This window comes from Necator americanus, chromosome X, assembly GCF_031761385.1.
Source record: "Necator americanus strain Aroian chromosome X, whole genome shotgun sequence".
In the NCBI taxonomy this organism is placed as follows: domain Eukaryota; kingdom Metazoa; phylum Nematoda; class Chromadorea; order Rhabditida; family Ancylostomatidae; genus Necator; species Necator americanus.
The window spans coordinates 16018483-16044387 of NC_087376.1; the positions used below are offsets into that span (position 1 = coordinate 16018483).

At 41.3% G+C, this 25905-nt stretch overlaps 10 protein-coding genes across 10 annotated transcripts; 4 read left to right on the forward strand and 6 right to left on the reverse strand.

The window, feature by feature from the left end:
- Nucleotides 1–521: 521 nt before the first annotated feature.
- RB195_023451 (uncharacterized protein) lies at nt 522–1010 on the reverse strand (the record flags this gene model as incomplete). Its single annotated transcript, XM_064210895.1, has 1 exon — nt 522–1010. One exon carries the CDS (start codon nt 1008–1010, stop codon nt 522–524), a length of 489 nt encoding a protein of 162 aa, XP_064066776.1.
- Nucleotides 1011–1319: 309 nt separating this feature from the next.
- On the reverse strand, nt 1320–1571 carry RB195_023452 (uncharacterized protein; the record flags this gene model as incomplete). Its single annotated transcript, XM_064210896.1, has 1 exon — nt 1320–1571. One exon carries the CDS (start codon nt 1569–1571, stop codon nt 1320–1322), a length of 252 nt encoding a protein of 83 aa, XP_064066778.1.
- Nucleotides 1320–1970, reverse strand: RB195_023453 (uncharacterized protein; the record flags this gene model as incomplete). The annotated part of the gene is made up of 3 exons (XM_064210897.1): nt 1320–1555; nt 1625–1791; nt 1882–1970. 3 exons carry the CDS (start codon nt 1968–1970, stop codon nt 1320–1322), a joined length of 492 nt encoding a protein of 163 aa, XP_064066777.1.
- Nucleotides 1971–2276: 306 nt separating this feature from the next.
- Nucleotides 2277–6620, forward strand: RB195_023454 (uncharacterized protein; the record flags this gene model as incomplete). The annotated part of the gene is made up of 2 exons (XM_064210898.1): nt 2277–2335; nt 6386–6620. 2 exons carry the CDS (start codon nt 2277–2279, stop codon nt 6618–6620), a joined length of 294 nt encoding a protein of 97 aa, XP_064066779.1.
- Nucleotides 6621–7612: 992 nt separating this feature from the next.
- On the reverse strand, nt 7613–8323 carry RB195_023455 (uncharacterized protein; the record flags this gene model as incomplete). Its single annotated transcript, XM_064210899.1, has 1 exon — nt 7613–8323. The coding sequence occupies one exon, from the start codon at nt 8321–8323 to the stop codon at nt 7613–7615; it is 711 nt and encodes a 236-aa protein (XP_064066780.1).
- A 123-nt stretch (nt 8324–8446) lies between these two features.
- On the forward strand, nt 8447–9136 carry RB195_023456 (uncharacterized protein; the record flags this gene model as incomplete). Its single annotated transcript, XM_064210900.1, has 1 exon — nt 8447–9136. The coding sequence occupies one exon, from the start codon at nt 8447–8449 to the stop codon at nt 9134–9136; it is 690 nt and encodes a 229-aa protein (XP_064066781.1).
- Nucleotides 9137–18200: 9064 nt separating this feature from the next.
- On the reverse strand, nt 18201–18452 carry RB195_023457 (uncharacterized protein; the record flags this gene model as incomplete). Its single annotated transcript, XM_064210901.1, has 1 exon — nt 18201–18452. One exon carries the CDS (start codon nt 18450–18452, stop codon nt 18201–18203), a length of 252 nt encoding a protein of 83 aa, XP_064066782.1.
- Nucleotides 18201–19835, reverse strand: RB195_023458 (uncharacterized protein; the record flags this gene model as incomplete). Its single annotated transcript, XM_013436602.2, has 3 exons — nt 18201–18483; nt 19069–19321; nt 19655–19835. The coding sequence occupies 3 exons, from the start codon at nt 19833–19835 to the stop codon at nt 18201–18203; spliced, it is 717 nt and encodes a 238-aa protein (XP_013292056.1).
- A 4055-nt stretch (nt 19836–23890) lies between these two features.
- RB195_023459 (uncharacterized protein) lies at nt 23891–24544 on the forward strand (the record flags this gene model as incomplete). The annotated part of the gene is made up of 1 exon (XM_064210902.1): nt 23891–24544. The coding sequence occupies one exon, from the start codon at nt 23891–23893 to the stop codon at nt 24542–24544; it is 654 nt and encodes a 217-aa protein (XP_064066783.1).
- A 216-nt stretch (nt 24545–24760) lies between these two features.
- On the forward strand, nt 24761–25891 carry RB195_023460 (uncharacterized protein; the record flags this gene model as incomplete). The annotated part of the gene is made up of 1 exon (XM_064210903.1): nt 24761–25891. One exon carries the CDS (start codon nt 24761–24763, stop codon nt 25889–25891), a length of 1131 nt encoding a protein of 376 aa, XP_064066784.1.
- Nucleotides 25892–25905: the final 14 nt, after the last annotated feature.

The window sequence follows — 25905 nt, forward strand, 5'->3', positions numbered from 1 at the left end:
GGATCACTGATAAGTGGGTATCAAGTAGGATATTCTTGGTCTTTGGTCGTATCTTTTATCATTTATTTCAGTAGAGTAACGCGAATAATAATAGTGATTTTGGAAGAGTGTGGGCCTTTCTCATTCCTTATTTGCCATAGTCGAGTTAAATCGACATTCTTTGACACGACAATCGCTCGGTGCAGTTGCGTGGCGCACGGCGCATTAGTATCGAGAGAGGATTTTTAAAAGCACTACTCATCGTTGCAGTTCGTGAAGGTTCCTCCTCTATCCTAACCAGTACGCTCCACCGCATCCCTTTGGGCCCAGCCGCCTACGTAACTGCAGCGAGCTTCATGTCGTCTTGACCCGATAGAACCTAATTTTATTGGTTGTTGATATCTCATATGAACAGGGCAGGCTCCTCTGAACACGTTGAACAAGGCGGTCTGCTGATCTTCACAAAGTGTGACTCAAGAAGCGAAGACAACTATCTATGGCCACTTTCGATGGTAGCGGAAGATATTAATACTTCCCACGTGTTATCCACCGGTACACAACATCAAGATCGTAGAGAGCTTCACTGTGGCATACGCTGGGCCACGTGTAATCAAGTAGCATCCCTTCCGTCGAGCTTCGCCATCACTATTGACGGAGCTGAACAAGTCTCCGGTATACACATCGTGATAAGGCGAATAGCGGATGACCAGACCCGCAGCGTAAATTCGGCGATGGGAGCTGACCTCAAACACTTTGACCAAAGTAACAGAACTCATCGACGAATTCGACGAACTGAATCGACCGCCCGCTTGCTCTGATTTTTGGATTTGTGGAAGCCTTAAAGAGACCCACATCTGCTTACACACATCAGGGCACAGACGTAGTTCATAGGTCGTACAGAGCTTCGATTCAAGATTGACAACATGTTGAAGTGTCGTGCTACTGTCTGCGAATATAACAACATCACTGGTGTACTCGAGATCGGTAAAAGGGCACCATGATGGTGCTAAGACGATGTTGCATGATGTCATCAATGGAAAAGTTGAACAGGAAGGGTAGTGCCACTTCCCTTGTCTTAATCCAATTACTACTTAAAACGATAATGTGTAATGCGCTGGTGTTCGATCCGCAGTATTGGCGCGAAGAGTATTGTGGGCGTAGTTGCGAAGACAGCCTCACTTCGCGATGTTTGAGGCTGGCCCAAGTTTGTACTCTTCCAAAGTATGCACTTAGCACGCGGCATTGGCATTCTTCGATAAATCATAGGATTTGTGATGGATAACTTCGTGTGGAGGAGAGTTATGAGCATAGCGTATCTCCACAAATCATCCTTCTGCGATCTATACTGAACAGATAATCTTCGTCAGTTCATGAGTCCCAGAAGAAGGAATAGATTTCAACACTTCGGCGCCAATTCCATCATCTTCGTCATTGTTCATGTTTCTAATGTTCATCTTTTGGAGCAGAGCCTCTGACTTAGTCGATGGCTTCTCGCTAACCGCATCGTTGGTATATAAAAGTGCTTGGGTTTCGGAGCTGATTGCATTTACTGGTTCAGCAAGGTGTTGATGCTTCACTGATAGCCACATCATTGACAGTTTTGAAGAATAGCGAACATTTTTTCATAAGTAAAACGGAAGCTAACTTAGAATGCAAGCTTTTTGTTTCATTTCACGGTCATATTGCAGTTGACGACGCAGCTTCTTCTTCGGATGTTTTCCTTGATTGAAATCGCAGGTGTTGCTGACACCATACACAAAGTCATACATGGCTCTTGTCTTCGCAGGTACAATGGTAAATTTCTTCTGCGGCCTTAGAATCGGGAACGTTCCTCCTTCTGCGTCCTGGACTTTGTAAAGGAGTCTGCACTGCAAGGTCGCACTCTAACATTAAGAGACACACCTTGACGGAACTTCTCTTCTACATTCTTCGTCTCCCAGACCTGCCTTGTCGAAATTTTTTGGTTGGGTAGGAACTCCGGTTTGTCTCATAGAACCGTATCCTGGGGATTAGAAAACTAGATGGTGTTCAGAGAATGCGACGCCACAAAAAGCTCTAGATTTTGAACTCCTAGTTGAGGAATGTTCTTTGCTAGTCGAACTGAAGAGTTCTTGCTTTCGGTCCATGGTTCTATATTAACCGACGCAAGTTGACGGAATTTCGTCCTACATTCTGTGCCTTGTAGACCTAGATTTGATCCTTGTGAGAAAGCATTAGAATTAAAGGTTACTGGTTGTCATCTTCTGCCTGCAGTGCTCTTCAAGCGTCAAAGAGGTTGATCCTTCCCACGCAAGCTGATGGCATCGATGATTCGACTTGAAGACGTAGCCGATGATGAGGCCGTCTGTTCACATAAGTGGGTGAAACGTAAGTGTTGTCTAATGCGCACTTCACCGGATAATAGCATTTTCCTGAAACATCGGATGGTTGTTTAAGTGATCGGAACAAATGGAAGTATTCCTGGAATGTGTTGGAGCAATTCCAGGAACAAAGAAAGTACGGGTAGTGTCTTCATTTTCAACATCTTTTTCTTAGTAAGCAAAAGAATTCTAACTCAAAACTACTGAGAACTGTCAAAACTGCAGTGCTTAGAGCAGTACGTGACCAAATGACACTAGATATCGCGTACAAGTTTGGTCGCGAAAATAACCGCATGCAAGTGAGGTTTGCTTTAACAATGCTTAGTGCTGTTATACAACTGCCAGCATCCGAAAGCTTTCGTCATCCTTTTTGGACCACGACCTCCTTACCAGATTTTCGACTTTGAGGACATTTTAAATGTTGAGTTCAATAACGGACGAGTTACACGAAATAAAAATGGATTTTCAAAGGATAACTTTCGCCCCATCTGTATTGTATCCTCCACAAGCAACGTTTTGGAAACGATAATCAGCGAAAAACTAAGCGAGTGGCTATCAACAAGAGATGTCGTTCCTTTCGAACAACATAACTTCCAATCCGGATCCTCCACTACTTCGCTATTGTCAGTTCGGTCTATGATTGGATGACCGAAGTTAATAAAGGAAAATCAGTAGATGTAATATTATTCGACCTATCTAAAGCGTTCAACGTGGTAAACCACAAAAAAACTTCTCGTCAAACTCGAAAACTATGGAGTCTGCGGACAGTTGCTCAGTTGATTGAAAGGTTTACTCCAGTTAGAAAACCAGTTACTCCAGTCTATGAGCAGCTGTCAACGGTTTAGAATGAACGGCTAACTCTTGCTATGTATTCGCTACTTGCTTAGGACTCTCCTCCCTTTACGCGATGTCGTTTAAGCGCTTACATTGAATGAAAGCTTTTCGTGGTTTTCCAGTGATCAAAGTGGAGAAAAGTTTGAGTGTTTTCCTAGAAACGAGATTTTCACAATCTCTATGAATTTTTTCCGTGCCTGAAATAGCCAGTTCTTCTCGCAAAGAGAATTTTTTTTTTAAATGACATCAACGTCACTTCTGTTTATTTATCTGTTTGAGCTGTACCCATGATTTTTATTGATCTTTATTAACAGCTGACGCTTTGGCGTTATCGCCTTCGTCAGAGCCTGGAAATTCTATTAGTGATTTCAAAGTTTCAGAGATAGGACGGTGACATGGAAACGGAGGTTTTGCGCACTTCTTAGCGCTGCCGCTGACTGAAGAATGAATTTTGAGTTAGTTTAAACGTGTTTCTAGGAGGTATGAAAATTAGGAACGAACCTTTCTGAATTTTTTTTTTGACTTTCAGAAGCCAATATTGTTGAAGAAGTTCGGGCTCTGTTGAAAGAAAGAAGAACAGTGTATGAATCTAACTTAATTCTACGCCTTTAGAATAAAATCATTTAATTCTTGTATAAAGCACTGATGAAAGATTTGATTGTTTTTGTGATAAAAACCAGTGGAGAAATGAAGTCGCAAGATGGCAATATGTAGCGTAAGAAATAATTTATTGTTCAAACTGCTAAGACGATAGCGGCAGCAAGGATAGATCAGTGAGCCGCCAGCTATTAGGCATTCATGGATCATTGTCTTCCGACCAGATGTAGATTCATTCTGAGATTGAGACGATCGAGCATTGAATAAATAAGCACTAAGTACATAGACATCGTGGAATTGGACAGCAAAAGATGAGATCCATTAACCGACTTAGAAATGAACACCAAATAGGAAAGACGAAAAAAGGAATCAACATTTTGTCTCGACAATGCAAAATATGTTGACAATATGACAATTGACCTCTCAGGTTCGACACCTGTCTGAGGCTAATTTTTGCGAAAGACATGGAAATTCGGAACAACTTCTAAAAAATGAAGAATTTAATTTTACGCAGTTCTCAACAGTTTAAAAGTTAATTTAACAAAATTTAATGACCAAAAAAGCTCAGATTCTGTGCACACTGTTAGATCTGGGAGATCGCGAATAACTTTTTCATAAGAGGACTAAATGAAAAAGTTTAGATAGTTTCTAGGAGAAGAAGGATTGCATTAAAAATGGTCATTTTGCTGTATTTTTCACTTCCTAGTCTTTTTAGAATTCTGGTGGGACAGAGATGGGAAAAATGGCATTTTTCCATCTCTGTCCCATCAAAAATTTGAAAAAACGGCGAGACCCTGGAGAATGTTTGATGCAGCGTGATAGAGAAAATTCTCGACACCAAAATACTAGGAGATGATTTGCATCGCTATGAGTTATTTCGAGTTATTGAATTTTATTCAAAATCACTCACTTTTTGGCGCATGTGCGAAAATTGGGATTTTCGCGATCTTTTCCATTCGAAAAAAATGGGACGGCATTTAAAAAATCGCTTGTATATTTGGATGAGGGTCTAGGAGAACCGCTATGTGCAGAATTTCTCCTTTCCCCACCGTCTGGATCTCTCAAAATTTAGATGGGACAAATCCAAAAAAAGTCGAAAAATTTCAAACTTCGTTCCATCAAGATTCCAAAAAGACTAGGAGGTGCAAAACACAGCAAAAGGATCGGTTTTAGGGCAAATCTTGTTCTCCTAAAAACCACCTTAACTTTTTCTTTTGGCTCTCTTATGACGACGTTATTCGCAACCTCTCAGACCTAACAGTGTGCACAGAATCTGAGCTTTGATAGTTAAATTTTGTTAAATTTACTTTTAAACCGTTGTAAACTGCGTAACATAAAGTTCCTCATCTTCTAGAAGTTGTTCCAAATTTCCATCTTTTTTGCAAAAATTTGTCTCAGCCGGGAGTCGAACCCGAGGGCATAGGGAATGGTCGGTTTCGAATTGGTCATGATACCGTACTCGAGTATGACAATGTGTCCTAATCGGGGGGAGGAGAGGGGGAGGGGGGGGGAGTCGTGTTCGAGAGGGTCGCGTCCTATCACCACGCTTGACCCTGATTTATCTTCTCATGCGCCTCGTCACCCTCATCACAGAAAGCATTTAAACAATAGGTAAACTCAATGGACAACACATCGGCCAGTGCTTACTTCATTTGGTGAAGTTGGTAACGTAACATACCACCACGTACCACAGCTAGTCACAAGGGTTTTCTGAGGGATTTGACGGCCCGCCCCGTAGATTAAAACCTGCACAGACCTTGGCATAGGGCTAATCCGTTTGTGATCGCTATGCATCATCCTTTCTTTTCAGTTTTGGACCTTTTGGCAGTTATCGAAAATGGCTCTAGTGTTCTGCTTGCTATGATCTCGGAATTGAAAGATAGTATCGTAACTAATACCTCTATTTCAGAGTTTTGATGGCTTATTCTACGGTGTGCTCCGAGTGGGGTAGACAGTTTAGATTTTGCGAGTCCATCTAGATGCTCCTCGACCCAAATCCATAGAGGACGTCCCATTTCCCCTATACAATCGTCACCACACGACGTGCATTTGATACGACACAGCACTCCTGATTCCATGTAATCACGCTCTTTGCCATACAGGCAAATTACGCAGCTGGAAATTGTGCAGAGCCGGTCATACGCACGATTACGCACCAGCTGAGACTTGCGGTTCGCTGTTGGTGTTTCCACAACCAGTTCGGTATCCATTGAATATTGTAGACTGTTGCTCGACAGACACGACTTCCCTCGCGAAGACCCAAAGAGTGTAGTGGATGGCCCAGAAAAGATCTCGTTCTGTCTGCCTTTCATATCTCATTATATGAGCAGAGCGTTACGGAGCTCTAAGGAAAGCGGGTCTTCAGAACGACGTGGGGGTTGTGGAAGTTGTGTTGTGGAACTCTAAAAGGGTTCTAAAACCACCAAAAGACGCCTGTCTCCGGGAACTCCTCTGCTAATACGCCAGCGTTTAGTAAATTTCAAAACCCATGGGTGGGTTGCAATCTTCTAGTCCCAGTTTGTGGGGAACATTTGTGCCTCAGAGTGGACAAATGAAGCTTATTTGTTGTAAGTGACTCCAAACCACTTTTGCACCTCCCAGTCACTTTATTGCAGGCTTTTGGCCGGACCGACGTGCGGGATACAAGGATGTCATGAGTCAGTCCTGGCTCAGCAGAAACAGGAAGTCCATCCCCTGAATCCACCTGCGTCTCTGGGCAAGCACAAGGTCACTTTTGGTCCGGGATTAGCCCCCTATCCGCAACTGGGGACGCGCCACGTAGCCTCGCGGCTAACCGGCTGTGATCCCTCTAGTGAAGGATATGTGGATATACGTGGATCACCGTCATAGAACGCGGAGTTGAAAGGGTGATGCTAGGAGTAACCCGCTTTACACAAGTGGAAGGAGGATATCGAAGTTCACTCCTACACCGCTGATCGGAAATGAGAGACGCTGCCGCATAAGTCAAGGAAAGAAAAACTAGGTGGACACCTGATGCGTTTCAGTGGCAATCATTGGAGCAGAGCCAAACCAACTGGATATTACTCGACATCAAACTCACCCGATGGTTAAACCTCTTTATGAATTCCTTCAAAGGAAAATACGATGCTCTTCGAGTTGATGTGACACGTGACAGATACGTACTAAATACGCACTAGCGTTGTACAGCATCGTACAAGCTCCGCTTCCAGCGGCAGCCTATTCACAGGTTTTTCCTGAATAAACCGCTGAAAAGACCTCATTCCGAAAGTCTATTGTCCTGAAGAAACCTAAATGTCGCCAATTTCGTGACATGCTGCCTCCAACTATTCATAGCCATGACATTCGAATATACTCGTTCCTTTGAAATGATTGTAACACCAGAGATCTATTCTTCTTTTGGGTGTCGCTTTTTTAGAACTTAGTTTTCAGATTCTTTTTCAACTTTCAAGTAAAATAATCCTCCCGCATACGTCGTCGAGGTCGTGGGACATTCATTTCAATTCTTTGATATTTTCCAGAAGTGCGAAAGTTTGACTTTCCTTGAATCTTGGCAAAGAGATTGCAACTTGTCGATAGTCCAATTTAGCAACAGCCAAGATTGTTAACAAAGTTTATTACGGCTAACGTTTCGGCGTCGTCGCCTTCGTCAGAACTTGGAAAGTCAGATCATTTGTGATATATCCTCTCAAGTGCCTCATCCAGAACAAATCATTCTCTAAGATGCTACATCCAAAATCGAAACCAAGAGTCCAAAACGTTGTGCTTACCTAGGTAAGCCCCGTTGCCGTGATATTAGCGGATCTCCGCGTGATAATATCGCTCCGCTAATACTAATTAGGATATGCACATGACCCCGTAGATCAAAGCCCGCAAAGGTCTTGATACAGAGCCAGTTCATTAGGCACGGCTAAGCACTCTTCCTTTCTATTCACTTTTGGACTTTTAGCGTTAATCCAAAACGCCTCCAAAGTTCTGCGAGCCACAATTTCGGGTTCGTACGATAGGATCGTGGCAGCTATGCAGAATGGAGCATTTTCATGACATTTTCTGCGATGGGTTCCGAGAGGGGTTGCTGCGTTTGAATGTTTTATCCCATTTAGATGTTCTTTAATACGAACACAAAGAGATCGCCCTGTTTTGCTAATATATTCTTCGCCGCATGTTTTGCACGAAATCAAATAAACTACACCAGAGACCATGCAGTGACTTGCCTTACCAAATGGATATATTACACGGTTTTGAGTCAGGCAAATGCGATCGTACATTCTGTTTCGCACTAACTGCTTCTTTAGATTTGGTGGAGGTATTTCCACAACTCTCACTTGGTCATCGAGACCACACCTAATCAGGCTGGCCCTTATCGCCTTACTTAGGTCGTCGGTCATGAAAGGTAAGCAGAAATTGATCTTTTTGGAGTCGTCCACTTGGGCATACTCTCGCTGCACAATAAGACCTGGCCTACGAGGTACATCAGCAATGTAACCGTTAGAGGTTGCAATCCGCTGCGCTAGGTTAACCGCATCAATCCGCTCCTGGACTCCAGATGTCACCCTTACGGCTGCCCTTAACATGTTCCGAATGAATGATTTCTTTATTTTCCAAGGGTGTGCTGAACGACAACGAACTAATATGTCTTTACTCCGGGTCCAACGGTGAGTGGAAGCCACGATGGTTTTGAAAACCTAGTAGTAAAAATGACATCTGGAGTCCAGGAGCGGATTGATGCGGTTAACCTAGCGCAGCGGATCGCAACCTCTAACGGTTACATTGCTGATGTACCTCGTAGGCCAGGTCTTATTGTACAGCGAGAGTATGCCCAAGTGGACGACTCCAAAAAGATCAATTTCTGCTTACCTTTCATGACCGACGACCTAAGTAAGGCGATAAGGGCCAGCCTGATTAGGTGTGGTCTCGATGACCAAGTGAGAGTTGTGGAAATACCTCCACCAAATCTAAAGAAGCAGTTAGTGCGAAACAGAATGTACGATCGCATTTGCCTGACTCAAAACCGTGTAATATATCCATTTGGTAAGGCAAGCCACTGCATGGTCTCTGGTGTAGTTTATTTGATTTCGTGCAAAACATGCGGCGAAGAATATATTAGCAAAACAGGGCGATCTCTTTGTGTTCGTATTAAAGAACATCTAGATGGGATGAAACATTCAAACGCAGCAACCCCTCTCGGAACCCATCGCAGAAAATGTCATGAAAATGCTCCATTCTGCATAGCTGCCACGATCCTATCGTACGAACCCGAAATTGTGGCTCGCAGAACTTTGGAGGCGTTTTGGATTAACGCTAAAAGTCCAAAAGTGAATAGAAAGGAAGAGTGCTTAGCCGTGCCTAATGAACTGGCTCTGTATCAAGACCTTTGCGGGCTTTGATCTACGGGGTCATGTGCATATCCTAATTAGTATTAGCGGAGCGATATTATCACGCGGAGATCCGCTAATATCACGGCAACGGGGCTTACCTAGGTAAGCACAACGTTTTGGACTCTTGGTTTCGATTTTGGATGTAGCATCTTAGAGAATGATTTGTTCTGGATGAGGCACTTGAGAGGATATATCACAAATGATCTGACTTTCCAAGTTCTGACGAAGGCGACGACGCCGAAACGTTAGCCGTAATAAACTTTGTTAACAATCTTGGCTGTTGCTAAATTGAACTATCGACAAGTTGCAATCTCTTTGATATTTGTTTTATCCTTCTAGAGAGCGGTCATTTTGGATTTACGATTGGTGAAGTCTTGACTGGTATAAGTAGTGTTATTTTCTTCCTCGTTAGGTACTGTTGCTCTTTTCCTCTCGAAGTCTATTTTTGTCGCTGCTTTGTAAAGCTTTCCAAATTCGTAACTGTTCGTGAGTTTATACTGTTTGCTGCATGTAAATGGGAGGGCTCTTGAAATTACAAGTTTTTGTGGATGGTCCTAATCGTCATAATAATTTTAGAAAGTTCACTACTTGTTCGTTTCGTCACAAACCGTAGGCACCAGTTCTCCAGACTAGCGGAACTTCTTAAAAGAACAAGGGTATAAAGTAGTACTGAGAGTTCTTGGATCTACATCTCCACTCTCTGTCAAAATCCTTATCGCCTGAAAGTAGAAAAATAACAAAAGCAAACCTAATAAAACATGAGTGCGGTTAACATTTTATCTTAACTCGTATTGTTCCAGTTTCGCGTAAGCGTATCACGAAACTGACATAGTGTGGAAATCTGATGCAAAACATGTAGATTGAGAGTGTGGCCCCGCTCAATTTTCCCTATATTCCCTATATGTCCCTGTAGGAACACACGCCATTTCAACGCGTTTTTTCATCGGACGATGAGGGGAAACTGAGCGAGCTACGCTCATTTCGCAGTCTATACCCCGAACTCTAAGCTTTCCATGTGGGTTCCACACTACGCTAATTTCTTGACACATTGCCCTTAAGTGTGTTTTTTTATTCTATACCCGCTCTCATAAAACCGTCTTTTTCTATATCCAATCATTTAATACACATCAAAATTTTGCCCTACAGAACATAGCAAACTTTGCGAAAAAAAAGAATGGGAGAGCCTGACCAAAGGTGAAATCATCTCAGTGTCTAAGAAGCATGGAGGAGATTTCACTTCATGAATAGTTGTTTTTGCCACATTTAAGAGTACAAAGTTTAGTAGTTCTGGCACCCGTGAAACAACGCTGTTACTACTCTTGCTGAAGGGGCTTGCTTGTTGTGGTTTGCTCATTTCCTCCAGAAATTTCCGTTATTAGACCAACGATCCCAGCTTTGATTCTTCGCTACTTCTCCTCTTTCTCATACTGAGGTGCTAACAGCATGAAGGAATGTAAAGAATAAAAGCAAAATGTAGATTAGACGGTGCGGTGGAGTATAAGGGTTGGGGTCGAGGAAGGACTCTGACTAGCACCATTCCTCGCTGCTCGATTCCAAGCGCACCTCCACCAAGTCATTTCGAGCGCAGCGGCGTATGTAACTGCGCCGTATTTCATGTCGTTTTGACCCGACCATAAGTAAAACCTTTTCCTTTCTTTTGTATAGCGATTGACATGAAATGCGGTATATAACGTGGTTCTATGTACACCTGAAAGCTGCAAAGTACTATTTTGCACCGATATTTTCAGAGACCCCAGATTTATGAAAGAACGAAAGAGTGTAGAGTTTTCTAAAATTATTACAACAAATAAAACCATCTATAGAAATGCTCTCATTTATCATATACGAATCATTTATTCTAAATGCTCTCCCATCTGCGTGACGCAGCCATGGCTTAACGAATAATTACGGAAAACTTTGTAAAGAAGCGATAGAAGTAATCTTCGTGAAGAAAAGAGCAGCAGTGTTTGGTGAAATTAGGAAGCATTTGTTACGCTCGCAGAGATTCCACCAATCACAATTCCAAGATGGCCGCTTCCTAAAATCCAAATCGAACAATCATTAATGAATTGAGGGGAATGGGGGATTAAGCAGTCATAAAGAAGCTTAGCTAGACCTTTTAGAAAACTAGTAGGATTCGTTTCACAGTTTCACATTACTCTCATATAACAAGTATCGCAGTGTTAAAGTGAATACAGCACGACTCTCACGACATGTACATAATTATTTTACTTGAAAGTTGAAAAGGAATCTGAAAATGGATTTTATAAAAAGCAACACCCGAAATATTAATAGATCCATGGTGTCACATTCACACTTTAAAGGAACGAATATGTTCGAATGCCACAGCTATGAATAGTTAAGTCGTAACCAATAAGATAACTGACCTCATTCAGGAACTGAGGAGGAAGAAAACGTCGAGGATGTACTGCAGGAAGGAAAGTAAGTCCTGCTCCTCGTTTACGTTCTTTACACCATCGTTCCTTTCTGTTTCAAATTGATCTTCAAAAACGTGAACGCTTTAGAAGCAGAAGAAGTGCGTTCAGCCTCTTTGAATGCTCCATCGATGAATAATCCTTTGGATATTCCTCTTGGGGGAGCGGGAGGGGGGATCTCGTCTTACGCAATTGAAGGAGTTGATTCGGAATACGCATAACATACACCAATAATCGAAGAACAAGAGGGCTATCGTATTTGCCAAAGTAAATAGTGATTGATGGGCAGACCTGACGATGTACTTTAACGACAATTGTTAATGAATAGCCGGCTTTCATGAAATTTAAAATGCGCACCAGGAAGGCCACCAATCAGTTACCTTTTTTCTTGACACCTTCAAAGAAAAATGAGATCCTCTTAGTATTCCTGTAGTGAATAGAATCTACTGAACACGTTTTGCAGGTACAAACAGAGACGTTACTAGTGACAGCTTGCGCAAAACGAAGATAAACGAGAAAACAGCTAATGCAGACAAATAAGGAGCACATTTCGCAGTCTTTTTGCGATGATTTTCAGGCATTGAAAGGGGACTCCACAGTGTCCTATTGCCCGTATAAATTAATTTTCTTTTAGCGATTGAATTTTTGCAACGAGGCTGACTTCCTTATATCTTCAGAAATTAACGCTTGGACCAGCACAGAAGGTCAAAATTTGTAGTAGTTGGTCGCATTTTAATCAGCTCTTCTATTTTATCTTTCAATTTTGCATTTCATTCCTCGGGTCGAGCATTCGATATCAGAGATTTAAGGTTTTCCTCCACTTTTTCCTCTGTTATCGTTACTAGTATACGTATATCATCACTTTTCCGAAAGATGTCGTATTTTTTAATTTTATCTGTGACTGAATTCAACGAAGAAGCTAGTGTGCTGCTGTAACACCTGCGACAAACTGATGGTTAAATTATTTAGTTGAAGAATAGAGCAAAATCGCTAATTCTTCGACAATAGACAAAGTAGACGCGGATGTGCGTCTCTTTCGTTTTTTTATAACACGATATATTTATACTTCTTATGAGACGCTCTTTCTTCTCTTAGTTTTCTAGCTCAACAAGATCTTCTGTTTTTTGCAGTTAAAATTGCAACTTCGGCGCTTACATTACTATGTTACTGTGATTTTGGAGGTTCGTAAATCGTTGAAAAAAGGTCTGTGTCCTTTCGAGGAATCACTTTGGAAAACGGTTCCCATTCTATTCATTCCATTCTTTGTTTTTGATTTTTCCCAAATATATGTCGGTCGCGGTCAGCTTTGAACCTGTAAAGATGAGAGCTTTGAACCTGTAAAGATGAGAGCTTTGCGTAATTTTACAAAGAATGCATTTTTGCGATCTATCGAAGATTTTTTTTTCAAATATCAGATGGATATACCTTTTGGGAGGAAGAGACCTATTAAATGATTTCGATTTTTGGAATTTTTATACGATTCAAATTCTCATCGAGATTACTATCGTCTACGCCCGCCGGCTCACAAGCCACCTTAAGGCTTACGCCGAGCTATTGCTGTTACCGCATTGATTATTGCATTTGAAAAGAATAGAGTGACTGTGGAGAAGAGTGATATGGTTTGTATTTTTGTATTCATATAAACTACAGCTGTCAGAGATTTTTCGATGTAGTACGTACATTACGAATATATGAGCATGTACATATCATTTTACTTTCCAGACAATATTCTCGTCAGAAATTGTATCCTTTGGACACAGTTATCACAGTCTCAGCCTTGGTAATGCATAGTCACAAGTAGTTTTTTTTTAATTTTAGTGGTAGGTTTTAAGAGTTCTAATTATAGTTAATCGATAAAGTTCGAGCACATCAATTTATTGATGTTTAGATGTTATAATAAGGATCAAATTGAGGTATGTTGTGAATTGTGAAAAAAGACGGCGGAAAAAGAAAGCACGATCCGCAGATCTTTTTGGTATTCTTTCGAAGAATTAGCGGTTTTACGTGAACGTTTCTTTTTCAAAATAGAAAATATAGATAAAAGTATAAAGCATCTTCAAAATATTACACATCATTCCAATGAGAATTTTGCACACTGTAAAAAGTAGCATTATAATGCTTTGAATTTATTGATTCGCAGTTTCTTCAGATCACTGAAGCGAAATGCCAAGTAAATCAAGAATAGTTTTTTCGACACTCTGCTTTCCGCATTTAGTTTAGCATCAACCTCAAGTTCAACGACTTTATCGTCGCAATTAAATGCAAGAAAAAGAAGGTGGCGAACGTGCTTCGTTTTGCCCACTTGGCACGGAATCTAGTCTTCTAAAGATAAAATATTCAGTTTCAGGATATCACTGTCTTGTAGAGCAAAAACTTCTCTATCGAAAGACATAGAACATTTTGAAAATGCCCTTTATTTCTACGTGCATTTCTCATATTGAGAAAAAAGCTCTTGACTTATTCGCCAACCTAATATAATGGTAGTTATCGCGTCAACAGGCTGACAAAATTACCACCTACCAAACCACAAACTTGCTGCAATTCGCACAAACAAAGATAATTTGCTCCAATCCAACAGTTTCTGTTGAAACACAAAGTATGCTGTCTTAAGACACAAAATACATCCCTATGGACACACTTCCGTTTGGCTAGGAGACGTCGCTGATGTGTAATTTGTAGAATAACCTCGGTAATTAAGTAGGCTGGTAATGGAGACGTGTGCATTGTACGCAATGATACCTATTGAAAGCAAGGTCACAGTGTAACCTAAACTGCCACCAAACATAACTCTTTTGAAATGATATATTCTGTGCTGATATTCTTGTCAGCAGAATAAAAACAACTTAACAACGTGTTTAAGGATCTAAATCTGCTTTGATAAAGTGGAGTGATGCACCATTTCAATCCCTCATCCATGACTTAGAAAATCATTGTGGAATAACACCTGTATCACCTAAAATTCTATTTTCTCCTTAGTTCGAAAAGGAAATACTGTCAGGTTCCTGTTAGTTTGCCAATTTCTTCTTTAATTTCTCACAAAAAATTTTGGTGGACAATTTAAGCGGTCATAATATCACGGCAAAACGGTCCGTCTGTACTTTTACAACCAAAAAGGAGGATTTCATACGTTTGAGATGTTGTGAACGCAGATTTTCCCTTGATTGGCAAAGATCTGAAAAAAAACCTACGAATCACCGGTGAAATACTTGAACAGGCCTTTCTGAAAGCAGGAATTTCTTTAACGGCACCATGAGTGACTTGACCATATAAGAGCGTCACTCAACCTTATAATCAATTTCTTTTGAGTTAGTGTCTGTGTGTCTCCTGCTTAAAAACGATGTTCTGATCTATGTTGTTTTCCATTAAATAATCACCAAAATCCGAAATGTTCTCCTAATCCAGATCATGGAAGTTTGCTAGGGAAGAAAAACACTACATACCTATACCTAAAGCAGATTTTGTCCCGCTTTGACTCATAATAAATGTCTGTTGCATTCCTCTCACGCTTTGTGAAAACATGATACAAGTCAATGGAGATAAAGGTATGCTTTGATCACAATTTTCTATTTGAATTGTATTTTTGTCACTGCACCGCTACACACAGGAATTTCTTTTCAGTCTAGAGGAAAGTCCAAGGTTGTGAAAAGAAGAGAGAGAGAAAAAGAAAAGATCTCCTGAGTTAGCTGCGGCGAGTACTGGAAGTTTTATTGCGTCAAATGATCTAGGACTCACCATTTCATCAGATTTAGATGTTTTCAAAAAAAAAACTATGAAATAAGTCTGTTAGGGAGATGTCTAGCTGAGCAGTAATACTTTTAAAATAAGTATCTCACAGGATCATTCCAAGCTCATAAGCATAACTGCTTTGCTGAGAAACTCGATTATCCCACTTATAAAACTTTAACAAAGGTTCACATTGAGAAGGCACTTTGGAAGCTGGTTGCCTCATCCCTCTTCAGACGTAGCACTAAACAACTACACTCGAGCCTCTGTCACCGCTGAAAAGATGGAGCCTAAACACGCCACTTTGTGTTAATTCTACTCCATTAGCGTGCCTCGAATTTATCTAAATCCGGCCAAAAACCCATTGTTGAGGGACAATCTTATTGAAGTAATCTAGTCTACGTCTGCGCAGCGTCCATTTAAGATCCTTACCTCAAAAACTTCGCGACTTCGGAGTACCGTAATGGATTTTTGTTGTGACCAATCGCTCAAAAGGATAAGCAAGTTTTTGAAGACAATTGTTTCGGCGAAAAATTCTTCTAAATCCACTTTGCTATTTGAATCAGTATTGATGTCGGTGTTTAATCGCTATCGAAGAGAATTATAACTGAATTGTGTGCATCGTAAGGGCACAGTGTTGTTATGTGAGATGATGAGTAGCAATTATAGAACGATTCACCTTCGCGCAATACCGTATTCGACGCAATCTCAGAATCGATATGGAGTATAAAATGCAAATAAAAAAATGTAATGCAAACTCAAAACTAACACTATTTTCGTATCTATTTAGTGTGATGGGGATTGGAATTGGTTCATTAACGCAGCAGGCATCCACACTCTATTAGCACCTTTTTTGTATGTTCACTAACTAGACCTTAAAAAATACAAAAAACATCAATTTTTGGAAATCTTCCGGCTAAGGTCAGTAAGAATTTGCACAGGTAATTATTTATTTATTCGCCGAACACGAGGTTAAAGTGCACCATAATTGATAGTTTATGGTACATGGATGCATTGTAGGGCTATAGCTCGGAAGATGACAAAGGGTGCCTGATTATTGCTGCTTGCTGGAGTAGAAGAACAAGCTGTGTGCGTGCAGTGAAAGCGTGAAGTCAAGTGAATGAGAGGTGACTTAACACTAGGCATTCTCAACTTCGGAACACTCACTACGTATTCAAGAACTAGAAATTAAGACTTCTCTTGCAGCATACAGCACACTGCACATTTAACCGACACGATCATGCAAAAGATGTTTGGACCCCAATGATCGTGAAAGTCATTTGAAGGCAAGACGAAGCTGCAACTAAACCAAACAGATCGGCAGCTATCTAGTGATCACTGTTAGTATCTATCTAATATTGATTGCCAATAGTACTGATTAAGGAGTCAGACGTCGGTGGAGAAGACAAAGATCCTATATTAAAGATGTAATAATGTAATTGCTGTAACTGTAATGTAATAGCATGAGCAGAGTTCCGAAAACACCTGCCTCGTGTATCTACCTCAAAAAAGTAAGTAGCAAGCTTAGTAAATGTCCGTTCTTTTAGGATCAAGTACATGGATAATAGTTGCTGGGCGAGTCTGTGCCATTTTTTCAGTACTCAAAAGCACCAATACAGTTGGAAATCTCACGCAAATATGTCGAAGGCGGCAGGTCCTGTCTTTTGATTTAACGTAGTCAGTTCTCTTGGGTAATGGAAAAGGACTTGAGATAGGGGAAGGGTCAATTTAGTACCGACTCGATGTAGTTGTGTCCTTTACTGAAGCAATTATAACTCTAATTTCCTCGCGTCTCTTCACAACACCGATTGTGTAGACGCAAGGTTACAGGAAAGAAGAGCGATTACCGTTGTGTATGACAGCGTCTTAATAGTTGGGATTATTCGACAACAAATGATCGGCAATATTATAGCTGCACTTCAAGAGCACTGATCGTTTTTCACCAACAACTAAGATAGATTGAAAATTTCAAACTTCGTTGGTTACGGGGATTCGACTAGGTCAGTAATAAAAGAGGATTTCCAGATGCATGCGTTTATCACTTACAGGGCCACAGGGGTCAAATACACAACTAGGATGCAGTGATTACCCCACAGCCTCCTCAAATTGCTGGTTTCCGCAAAACATCAGCTGCCCGCAAATCCAATAACGCCTTTTGACCACAATGAGCTCAGTTGGCAGAGATTGACTCTCACTGCACCACTAAGATTTATTACACCGCGCCTAGCGTTATTTCAAAGAAACATTTTGGTCGTAAGTAATAGACGCACAGACGGCACGTAAGTGGTTTACCAACTTTACTCGGATACAACAGAAGAATTCTTCCAACATTAACTAAACCCTAGAAGACTCACCTAATTCAAATTTGCTTCTTTCTGCACGCTTTCTCATATGCCAGCAATCGTTATTCAGTGGAATTAATTATCCAATTATCATTATTTGGGGTTATGCAATAAGCCAATTACGACGAAATAAACGGCGTTGCGCATTTACTAGCGTGGCTACCGGTGTCGATTCCACCTCATGTAGAAGGGCTGTAATTGATAGGACAGAAACACGAGGAAAAATTGATGTAAAAGGTAGTTCTTGTCTCTGTTACAACACTTCAGAATGATGGCTGTTAACATTCCTTGCAAAAATATAAAGCACTAGAGTGCTAGAAATTCTTCAGTTAAGAAGGGTGTGAAAAAACCACCTTGCACTAACGTACTGGAGGATTGATCTCCACTATACAGCAAATGCGGTTTATGCTACTTCATTATTTCGGGTAGTAATTAACATAATTACCGTGTGATACGGTCGAAAGAATCCAGCAACATATGTTCTTTGTCTAGTGTCTTCATCGTAACACATTTATCCAACTATTTTTTTTACACATCACATAAGAGATCATAAAAAGAATGACACGAGCTGTACTAGTTAGTGTTTGTGTCTTCAACATCAATGGATGTGGACTCTTTCGAGGCAACAACTTGAGTTGTGGAAGGAAACATAAACGAAAGAGAGTGTGGAACGGAGGATATTGCGGCAGACAAAGGTAAGCTCATTACAAGAGGCAGCGGTGCAGGAAGACCACCAAGTTGACCAACATAGCCAGCCCAGTAAGGATTGGAGCGTAGTAAATTTTGAACAGCTGCCAAGTTTCCAGCTTCATTGAGCAGTTCCATACCTGTTGTAGCTTGCCTTTTCCATTTTGTTCTGAAAGCAATTGTTGCCAGGTTGATGTTTTCGGGGAAATAGTGGCGTATGCTCCTTATATATATATATATATATATTTATATATTCATATATTTATTTATTCATTTATGGAAGATTATGGGATTGGTTCGTTTCTCGTGACCCGTAGGTTTTATAGCAGTTGAGTGGACAGGGGCAATTGTTGAAACGCATTTAAAGCATAGTTATTCAGGCAGATTGAAAGAGAACTAAATGCAACGTCTCGTACTGTGGCCGCCAGATGGTGGCGGATCACCTAAAACAACACGCGATACTTTGTGCTAATAAAAGGCGCAGGAATAATAGAACACGGCTCGCTAATTTAATCATCTGTATTAGAGCGCCACGAACGCAGAATGCGTTTTGATGTCTTTTGAGAATATTACACGAGATAATATAGACCACATTCGAACAAGTTGAAGGCTGCATTCTTAATTAACACGTAAGCAAAGCCTCATAAACGAGTACAGTGAAGCAAGTACAAATCAAGGATAAACATCCCCAAATGGAACTACTGTAACGCTGAGAGTGGAAGTGAAGACGAATTAGATAACGTTTTAGACGAACCTTCGGTTCTGGTACCATGTTTTCACTTGCGTGTCAGTAAGTCCCATGCGATGTGCTAGGTCCATGCGGTCTTGGACACTTAAATATTTTTGCTTTTCAAAAGTAGATTCAAGTTCCTGTAGTTGCTTGTCAGTGAATATGGTTCTCGCTTTTCGCGCTTTCTTTGATCCAAGAGGACTTGCATCGTTTGGGCTACTCCGAACTTGAGAGCAGCCAGATTCAGGCGTTTCGGGTCGTGATGTTGTGGAGTGCTCTGAAAAACGCGGTTTGAGGAAGGTTCCTCTCTAAAGTGGCATCATGAGACAACTGTGTTGCTTAATTTTTGGCTTATTCCTATACTCAGGCCAATCAAACATAATGTAATCTCACATCATATAAAAGCAGCAAAACATTGCATGGCTAACAGAAGAACTGTGGCGTTTAACCGGTAAACACTATAATTTTCCACCTGAATTCTTGCAAATTGCCCCGCTTGTATTGTACGTTACATGGGTGAATGGTTTCCGAAAGTGACAGATGGCAAAGTCTGCTTTAAAGAGTAAAAAGAGCGAACACATACTACCTCTTGCAAGTAGCAAATACACACCTTTATCACTTCCCTGCTCTGTCTTACCATCAGAAGATTCCAACAAGTCAGAGATTCGAAACGAGTGTGTTAGTTTTCCACCGCCGGAACTTTGAGAGGGCTGCTGACTAAGAAGTGAAGTGGTAGCAGAATCAAGACAAAACGTGGGCATCAGGAACTGACGTGGATCTAGCATACTCATTGCTACCGTAGAGTAATAGAGGTCGATAGCGACTAACCGGCTGCGAATGCGATGATTGGCTCGGCGACCTATAGGGGCGGGACCGCGGGATCCCGCCCATCGCAAGCGAAAGGGAGCATGGATGAAACGCAACAAACACTCCCACTAATCAGCAATAATAGCGCAATTTTGGATACATTCTGTGTGATTCCTATTAGTCTCCACTTTAAACAGGTAGAATAAATAGTCAGTTCTGCAACGTAACAGTAAAACTGTCCCTATTCATTTTCTGGGCTATTAACCATCAGACTTAAATGACTACCTTGGCATTACAGGCAACGCCTAATGTATTTTCATTGTATCCAACTTGTCGTACACGAAGGAAAAAATCTCTCGTTGGAAAGTGGAGTTACCGATGTCAGTCGACGTCTAAGCTAGTTTATTTCTTTCTGCAACACGGGTGCCAGAATTATGTTGTATCCTGATTGATTTGCCTGCAACATCTTGCAAGCAACTCACATAACTTTTCATAGCTCGTTGTTGTTTATTTATATTTTTTATAACAATTATAGTCTCTTCACAAGCGGCAAAGGAACCCCGACTGAATGTGCATGATGAAGATAAGTCATTTAATGGCAGCATAAACTTGCAATCCGAATAAAATAAGAGATAAACAGTAAAAGGAGGATGGGCACTGTAGATTAACTGTACAGACCTTTGTCTGATGCAGTTCTTATTCCTTCTCGCTTGCTACAGTCAAATACTCGCATATCACAATACGAAGGTGTTTGCAAAACATTTAATGCAATCTATCATAGAACACTGCTGCTCTCTTTTGTACATTTCAGATTTCACCTCTATCCCATTTAACTGCAATGTAACTCAAATATAGGTTTAAGTAGTCATTGCTGTGAAATCATTTTTTAGTCGTAACAAATTTGTTGCAAATTGTTTTCAACTGCACTTAACGATGTTCATCTTAACCAAGATATACGGAAGATAGATTAATATAGACAATCGAAAGTGACCACAAGGTCTGTCCAATGTTATTGTTTACACTTAACCGAAAGTGCAAAGTAATAGTAAGAAAGTCCAGCTACCTTGAGGGTAAAAACAGTGTTCTGTGGTCTACTCATACTCAGGCTAGTCGTAATTAACTTGGATTAAGCATAAAGCTCACAGATTTAGACCAGCGTATGAGGATCTTCTTTCCAACATCTTCACTGGTCTTTTAAGACACATAGGAAATGGAAACCGGCATCCTGTTGGTGACGATTACTCCATGGCCACTGAGCGCAATTACGCTGTGCATGAGTGAAGTGAATAGGATGGGTGTCATACAAAATGGGGGCGCGTCGTAGAGTTCATTAAACGAAGGCCAATGAGTACCGGAAGAATAGTAAAAACGCAAGTAGAGTATGTAATCTCCATCAGCGCTTAAAAACTACCTTCGTACTCTACACTTTTTGCTTAGTGTCTGCTCCAAACACAATGACATGTGTTTTTAACATTCAAATGGAACCACAAAGAGCGGAGAACTATGGTTCTCGACAAAAACACTGATTCTTCGATGTGGCCCTCCATTTCTTTTGAAAAAAACACAATTCACAAGAAGCTTAAGAGCTTAAGTTGGAAGTGGGAAGTTTTGCAACTGATAGATTTGAATGCTAGAAATGCTTTGTTCTCTTGTGAATTTATGCTTTTTCACCCTGGCTACACTTCTTTGGAAGTATGACTTTGTGGGGATTAAACTTCAAAGTAGATCAACGCGGATACCAAAAACTCTCACAAATCGTCACAGGAAACTGTTCCAACCGTGTTCGCGTTAGAGACACTCTAAAAAAGATGTTAATTCAATTCATCAGCGCAATATTGCTTTGCAGTTATTCAAATGATACCACCTTAGATACGAGGATTAATAGCATAAAAGAAATCTGGAGAAATGTTAAAAAAAGAGAATATTTGGGAGCATTCCCAATATTATCATCCGCGGAATCATAGTAATTTATAAACAACTTTGTTTCAATGGGTAAAAACGCGCCATTCAATTGTTCCGAAAGTGGATGTTGCGCAACAGAAAGCGAGGCAGTGATTGTTCTGTCTTTTGAACTGACCGACAAGGAATCGACCAGGTAAGTGGTGCTTGGCTGCGTTGCAACAATGACACCATTGTGCCCACAAACAAATCTTATAACCTCGAAGTTTCATGGTTTGCGTGACTCTTCAGTATACCATCAGAGTTGGTCGAAATTATCATTAGTTATATTTTGTTTCAGGCACTTTCCAATCTGATCTCCACGTAAATTAATGGTTGGTTCACCGAATGGTTACTAATGGTTCACCGAATTTTCAACTATCTTACAGGAAAGTCAACAAAGATCTCATTTTCGTATCCACCCGCCCATCAGTACTAATCCTTTATTGGTCTGCCATTCAGTAGGTTTTCTGGTGCATGCAGTTTTCAAGTACGACGGTTAACGAAACACCCAATTTCTTCACCGGAACGAAATATTTAAGCTATATTCTAACTTCAAACATATTGAGTAGAGAAGACCTACGTGGCCAACTGTATGTTGCTCTTCAAAGATCCAAAAGTGTATAAGGGTTAGAAACTTTTAGCTCTACTTCAAGATGAAGAAGTTATTCTATGGGGAAACACACACTGTTTATCAAGGAACAGTGTAAAATAAATTTTACTGTGTCGAGAATATTACCCTACCTTTCCTTAAACGGCGTGGAGATGTAGCCTTACGCAGTTAGCTATCCGCATCTTCGCAGGTATCCGACCGTCCTTAGACATTTCCGAGCCCCGCTCGATCTTCACTTGATGCTCGATTAATAACTATCCACTTTCGTTATTCCATAATGGGCGAAATTTTACGTCTCAAGTGATCTGCGTGTCAACGCCAAGTGTCCTCAGATCTTCCTTCATCACCTCCGTCAAGAAGATTCCTTTACGGCAAGGAGCCTTTTCCAGTTAGGGTCGGGAAACACCCTCAGGACAACATGGACAAGACGAACAGACGGTCTCTTCATAGTGTGACCAAAGAAGCGAAGACGGTTTTCCGTGACTACTTCAAAATGTCGGGCAATGTTTTCCACGTGCCGGTACACCATATCCAATTTTGTGTAAACTCCTTCGCTATGGCAAACAACTAAACAACTTTCTCTACATGCAGTCAAGCTTCTCCGTCACTATCGCGGAAGAACCGCGATTCCTCTCTGCAAGACGCTGACGACGAAGAAGTGACAGCGCGGTTAAAGAGATCAGTGACTCTTGCAGGGTTATCTTGCTTCTAGCAGAAGATTCTCAAAATATAACCCCTGCATGTGCCACGGTCGTCATCAGGAGCCCCAGCATATAAGGACGGAAGACGCAGCCGGGACATTCCGTCCATCTCACCTAACGGCGTTTTACCCTTTTTTTATTCATATCTTGTCTTAGTAGTTAATGTCGCGCATAATCATTTCATGTACATTTAACTATACATTTTTACTCGCTTTGCGCTTTAGGTTTAGTCTTTTGTACGCATAGGGACCACGCGCCTAAGTTAGTTCTGTGAATGTGACGCGCTGAACTGTTGTTGTATTATATCCTGACATTACTCGCTTAAGCATTTCGTTCATTTTGTACCGTAACACTGTAGGCATAGACTTGCCTCCGCACGCTTAGGTCCTTGTACAATTATATTTTGTTTCGCGCTTAGTTATAGTTACTTTATGTTCCCCTGTTTACGCGCTTAGGTTTTTAGATACATTTCTACACACCTTTTAAGGTTATTACTGTCCAATTTGAGTCATTTGTTATTGTTTATCGCATTATCGTCTTGTGTGTGTCTGAATGTTTTATACAGGTTTAATTACCCAAGTTTGATGCTATAAAAGTCGTACGCTGCACGTGTTGTCGAGCATACTGAACCACCAGTGCCAAGTACAACTCTTTTTTATGGTGCATAGGTCAAAACCTTAAGAGGTACGACTTTCCTTCATTACGCTTTACCTAACACGGAACGCACTTCGATTCACGCCTCGATTACGCTGACTCAAATCGTCAGTTGCTAATACCTAAGTACGCCATGTCTGGTCCCATCACTTTGAGAACTAAGAAAGCACTCCTCACACGATATTGTAATAATTCGAACGAAATAATCGCGCAGTACGAAGGGGACGCGTCGCACGATGATATCTCACCGAACTCTAGAGAATTTTTGGAACACATCCACACAGCTATGCTGGAACTCAAAGCAACAAGTAAACTAGTGGCCGACCAACTTGATGCCTTCGTTAACGTCATTGAAGCAATGGGTGATGCACTCAGCGAAGACCATGAAGCGCAAGCGCTTGAATGTATAGAAAAGGCTCACCTTGCCATTGATCGCGCAGAAAAGCTTGCTATTAAGTTAGAGGCCAAACGCATTAGTGTTAGAGAAACGGGTAATCAGCCCATCATCACCCGAAATAGCGGACAGTTGGACATAGCAGCACCGAAACTACCCGCTATTCCAATACCGACATTCACCGGAAAGATATGGGACTACGCTAACTTTTGGACGCTTTTTAACGCAAACGTCCATAGCCAACCCTCCCTGACTAACTTACAAAAATTCAACTTTTTAATAAATGCGCTCAAGGGTGAAGCTCGCGAAATGGTGAGGCGCTATCCGGTTACTGAAGAAAACTATGAACCTGCCGTTAACCTACTGCAGAAGAAATACGGCAACGATGCATAATTAATAAGCGCCCTACAGTCGCGATTAGAAAGCGCACGAGCAGAAAACTCAACTACGCAAGCGCAGAGAAAATTATTAGAAACAATAATCCCAATCGTGACACAACTAAGAAAACTAAATATCGATTTGAACGGGTCATATAATGCCCAAAAAGTGCTCGCAAAGTTCGCTCTAAGAATACAGCGTAGAGTTCTGGAGAGCCAAATAACACCAGACATGGTTGAGAGTCAGTGGAAGATGGAGGAGATAATAGCGGAACTCGACGCCAACATTACAATGGAAGAACACGTTAACGACATGGTAACCAAGAACGCAACTGTCACCACGCGGACCGAAAGCGCTAACTTCCACATGAGACAAGGTGTACGCAAGCTCACGCCATGCATGTTCTGCCAATCTCCCATGCACAAGTCAGCACTATGCACCAGATATTCCACAGTAGAGGAAAGGCGTAGTTTCCTCCAGAACAACAACATGTGCCTCAACTGCGGACGCGAAGGACATTTCGTGAACGACTGCACAAGGGAAGGGTGCAGAAAATGCCAAGGTAGAAAGCACAATCACGTCTTGTGCCCCCAGAGAATAGAGCTGGAAAAACACAGAAATCTCCCGCAGAACACGTCAACAATGAAAACAAGCGCAGCGCCAACAATGCAGAAGCCAACCCACGCACAACAGAGAACCCAGGGTAAAAGAACATGTACCACAGGCAGGATCACACAGGCACACCCTATCCAGATGTGTGCGACGGATACGGAGATCCAGGACCAGGAAAAAACACCACATGAGGACGAGGACCCCACAGTGCTTCAGAGCACCTCGACACCTCTCCAACACCAGGACAGCGAAAATGTGCTGCTACTAACTAGAAACGCAAGAGTCTGGAACGCCAATAGTAAAGAGTGGCAATTTGTTGAAATCCTTTTTGACACAGGCGCAGATCAATCATTTATCAACCAAGCATTAGCAGAGGATTTAGGACTCACATGCACAGAAATAAAGGAATTCAATATGTATACATTCGGAACCAGAGAACCTGTCCCAACAACGTGTGGAGTAACGTTCTTGGATCTCTGGGATAACATGGGAGAAAAGCACAATGTGCGCCTACATGCAACGGCGGTATTAACCGCGAAAGGAAAACTCACATATCTCAGTCAGCAGGACTTAGATTTCATCGCAAACAACAAGATACAGTTATCCAAAGTAACGAAACGCAAACAATCCAAACCACAAATACTTCTAGGCTGCGATCAGTTGTGGAACTTGTTAGAAGTTCCTTCGCCAAGGTACACGCTTCCGTCCGGTTTACTCTACTCATCCCATCTAAACTGGGATACCTTCTGACCGGGAGACAGCAA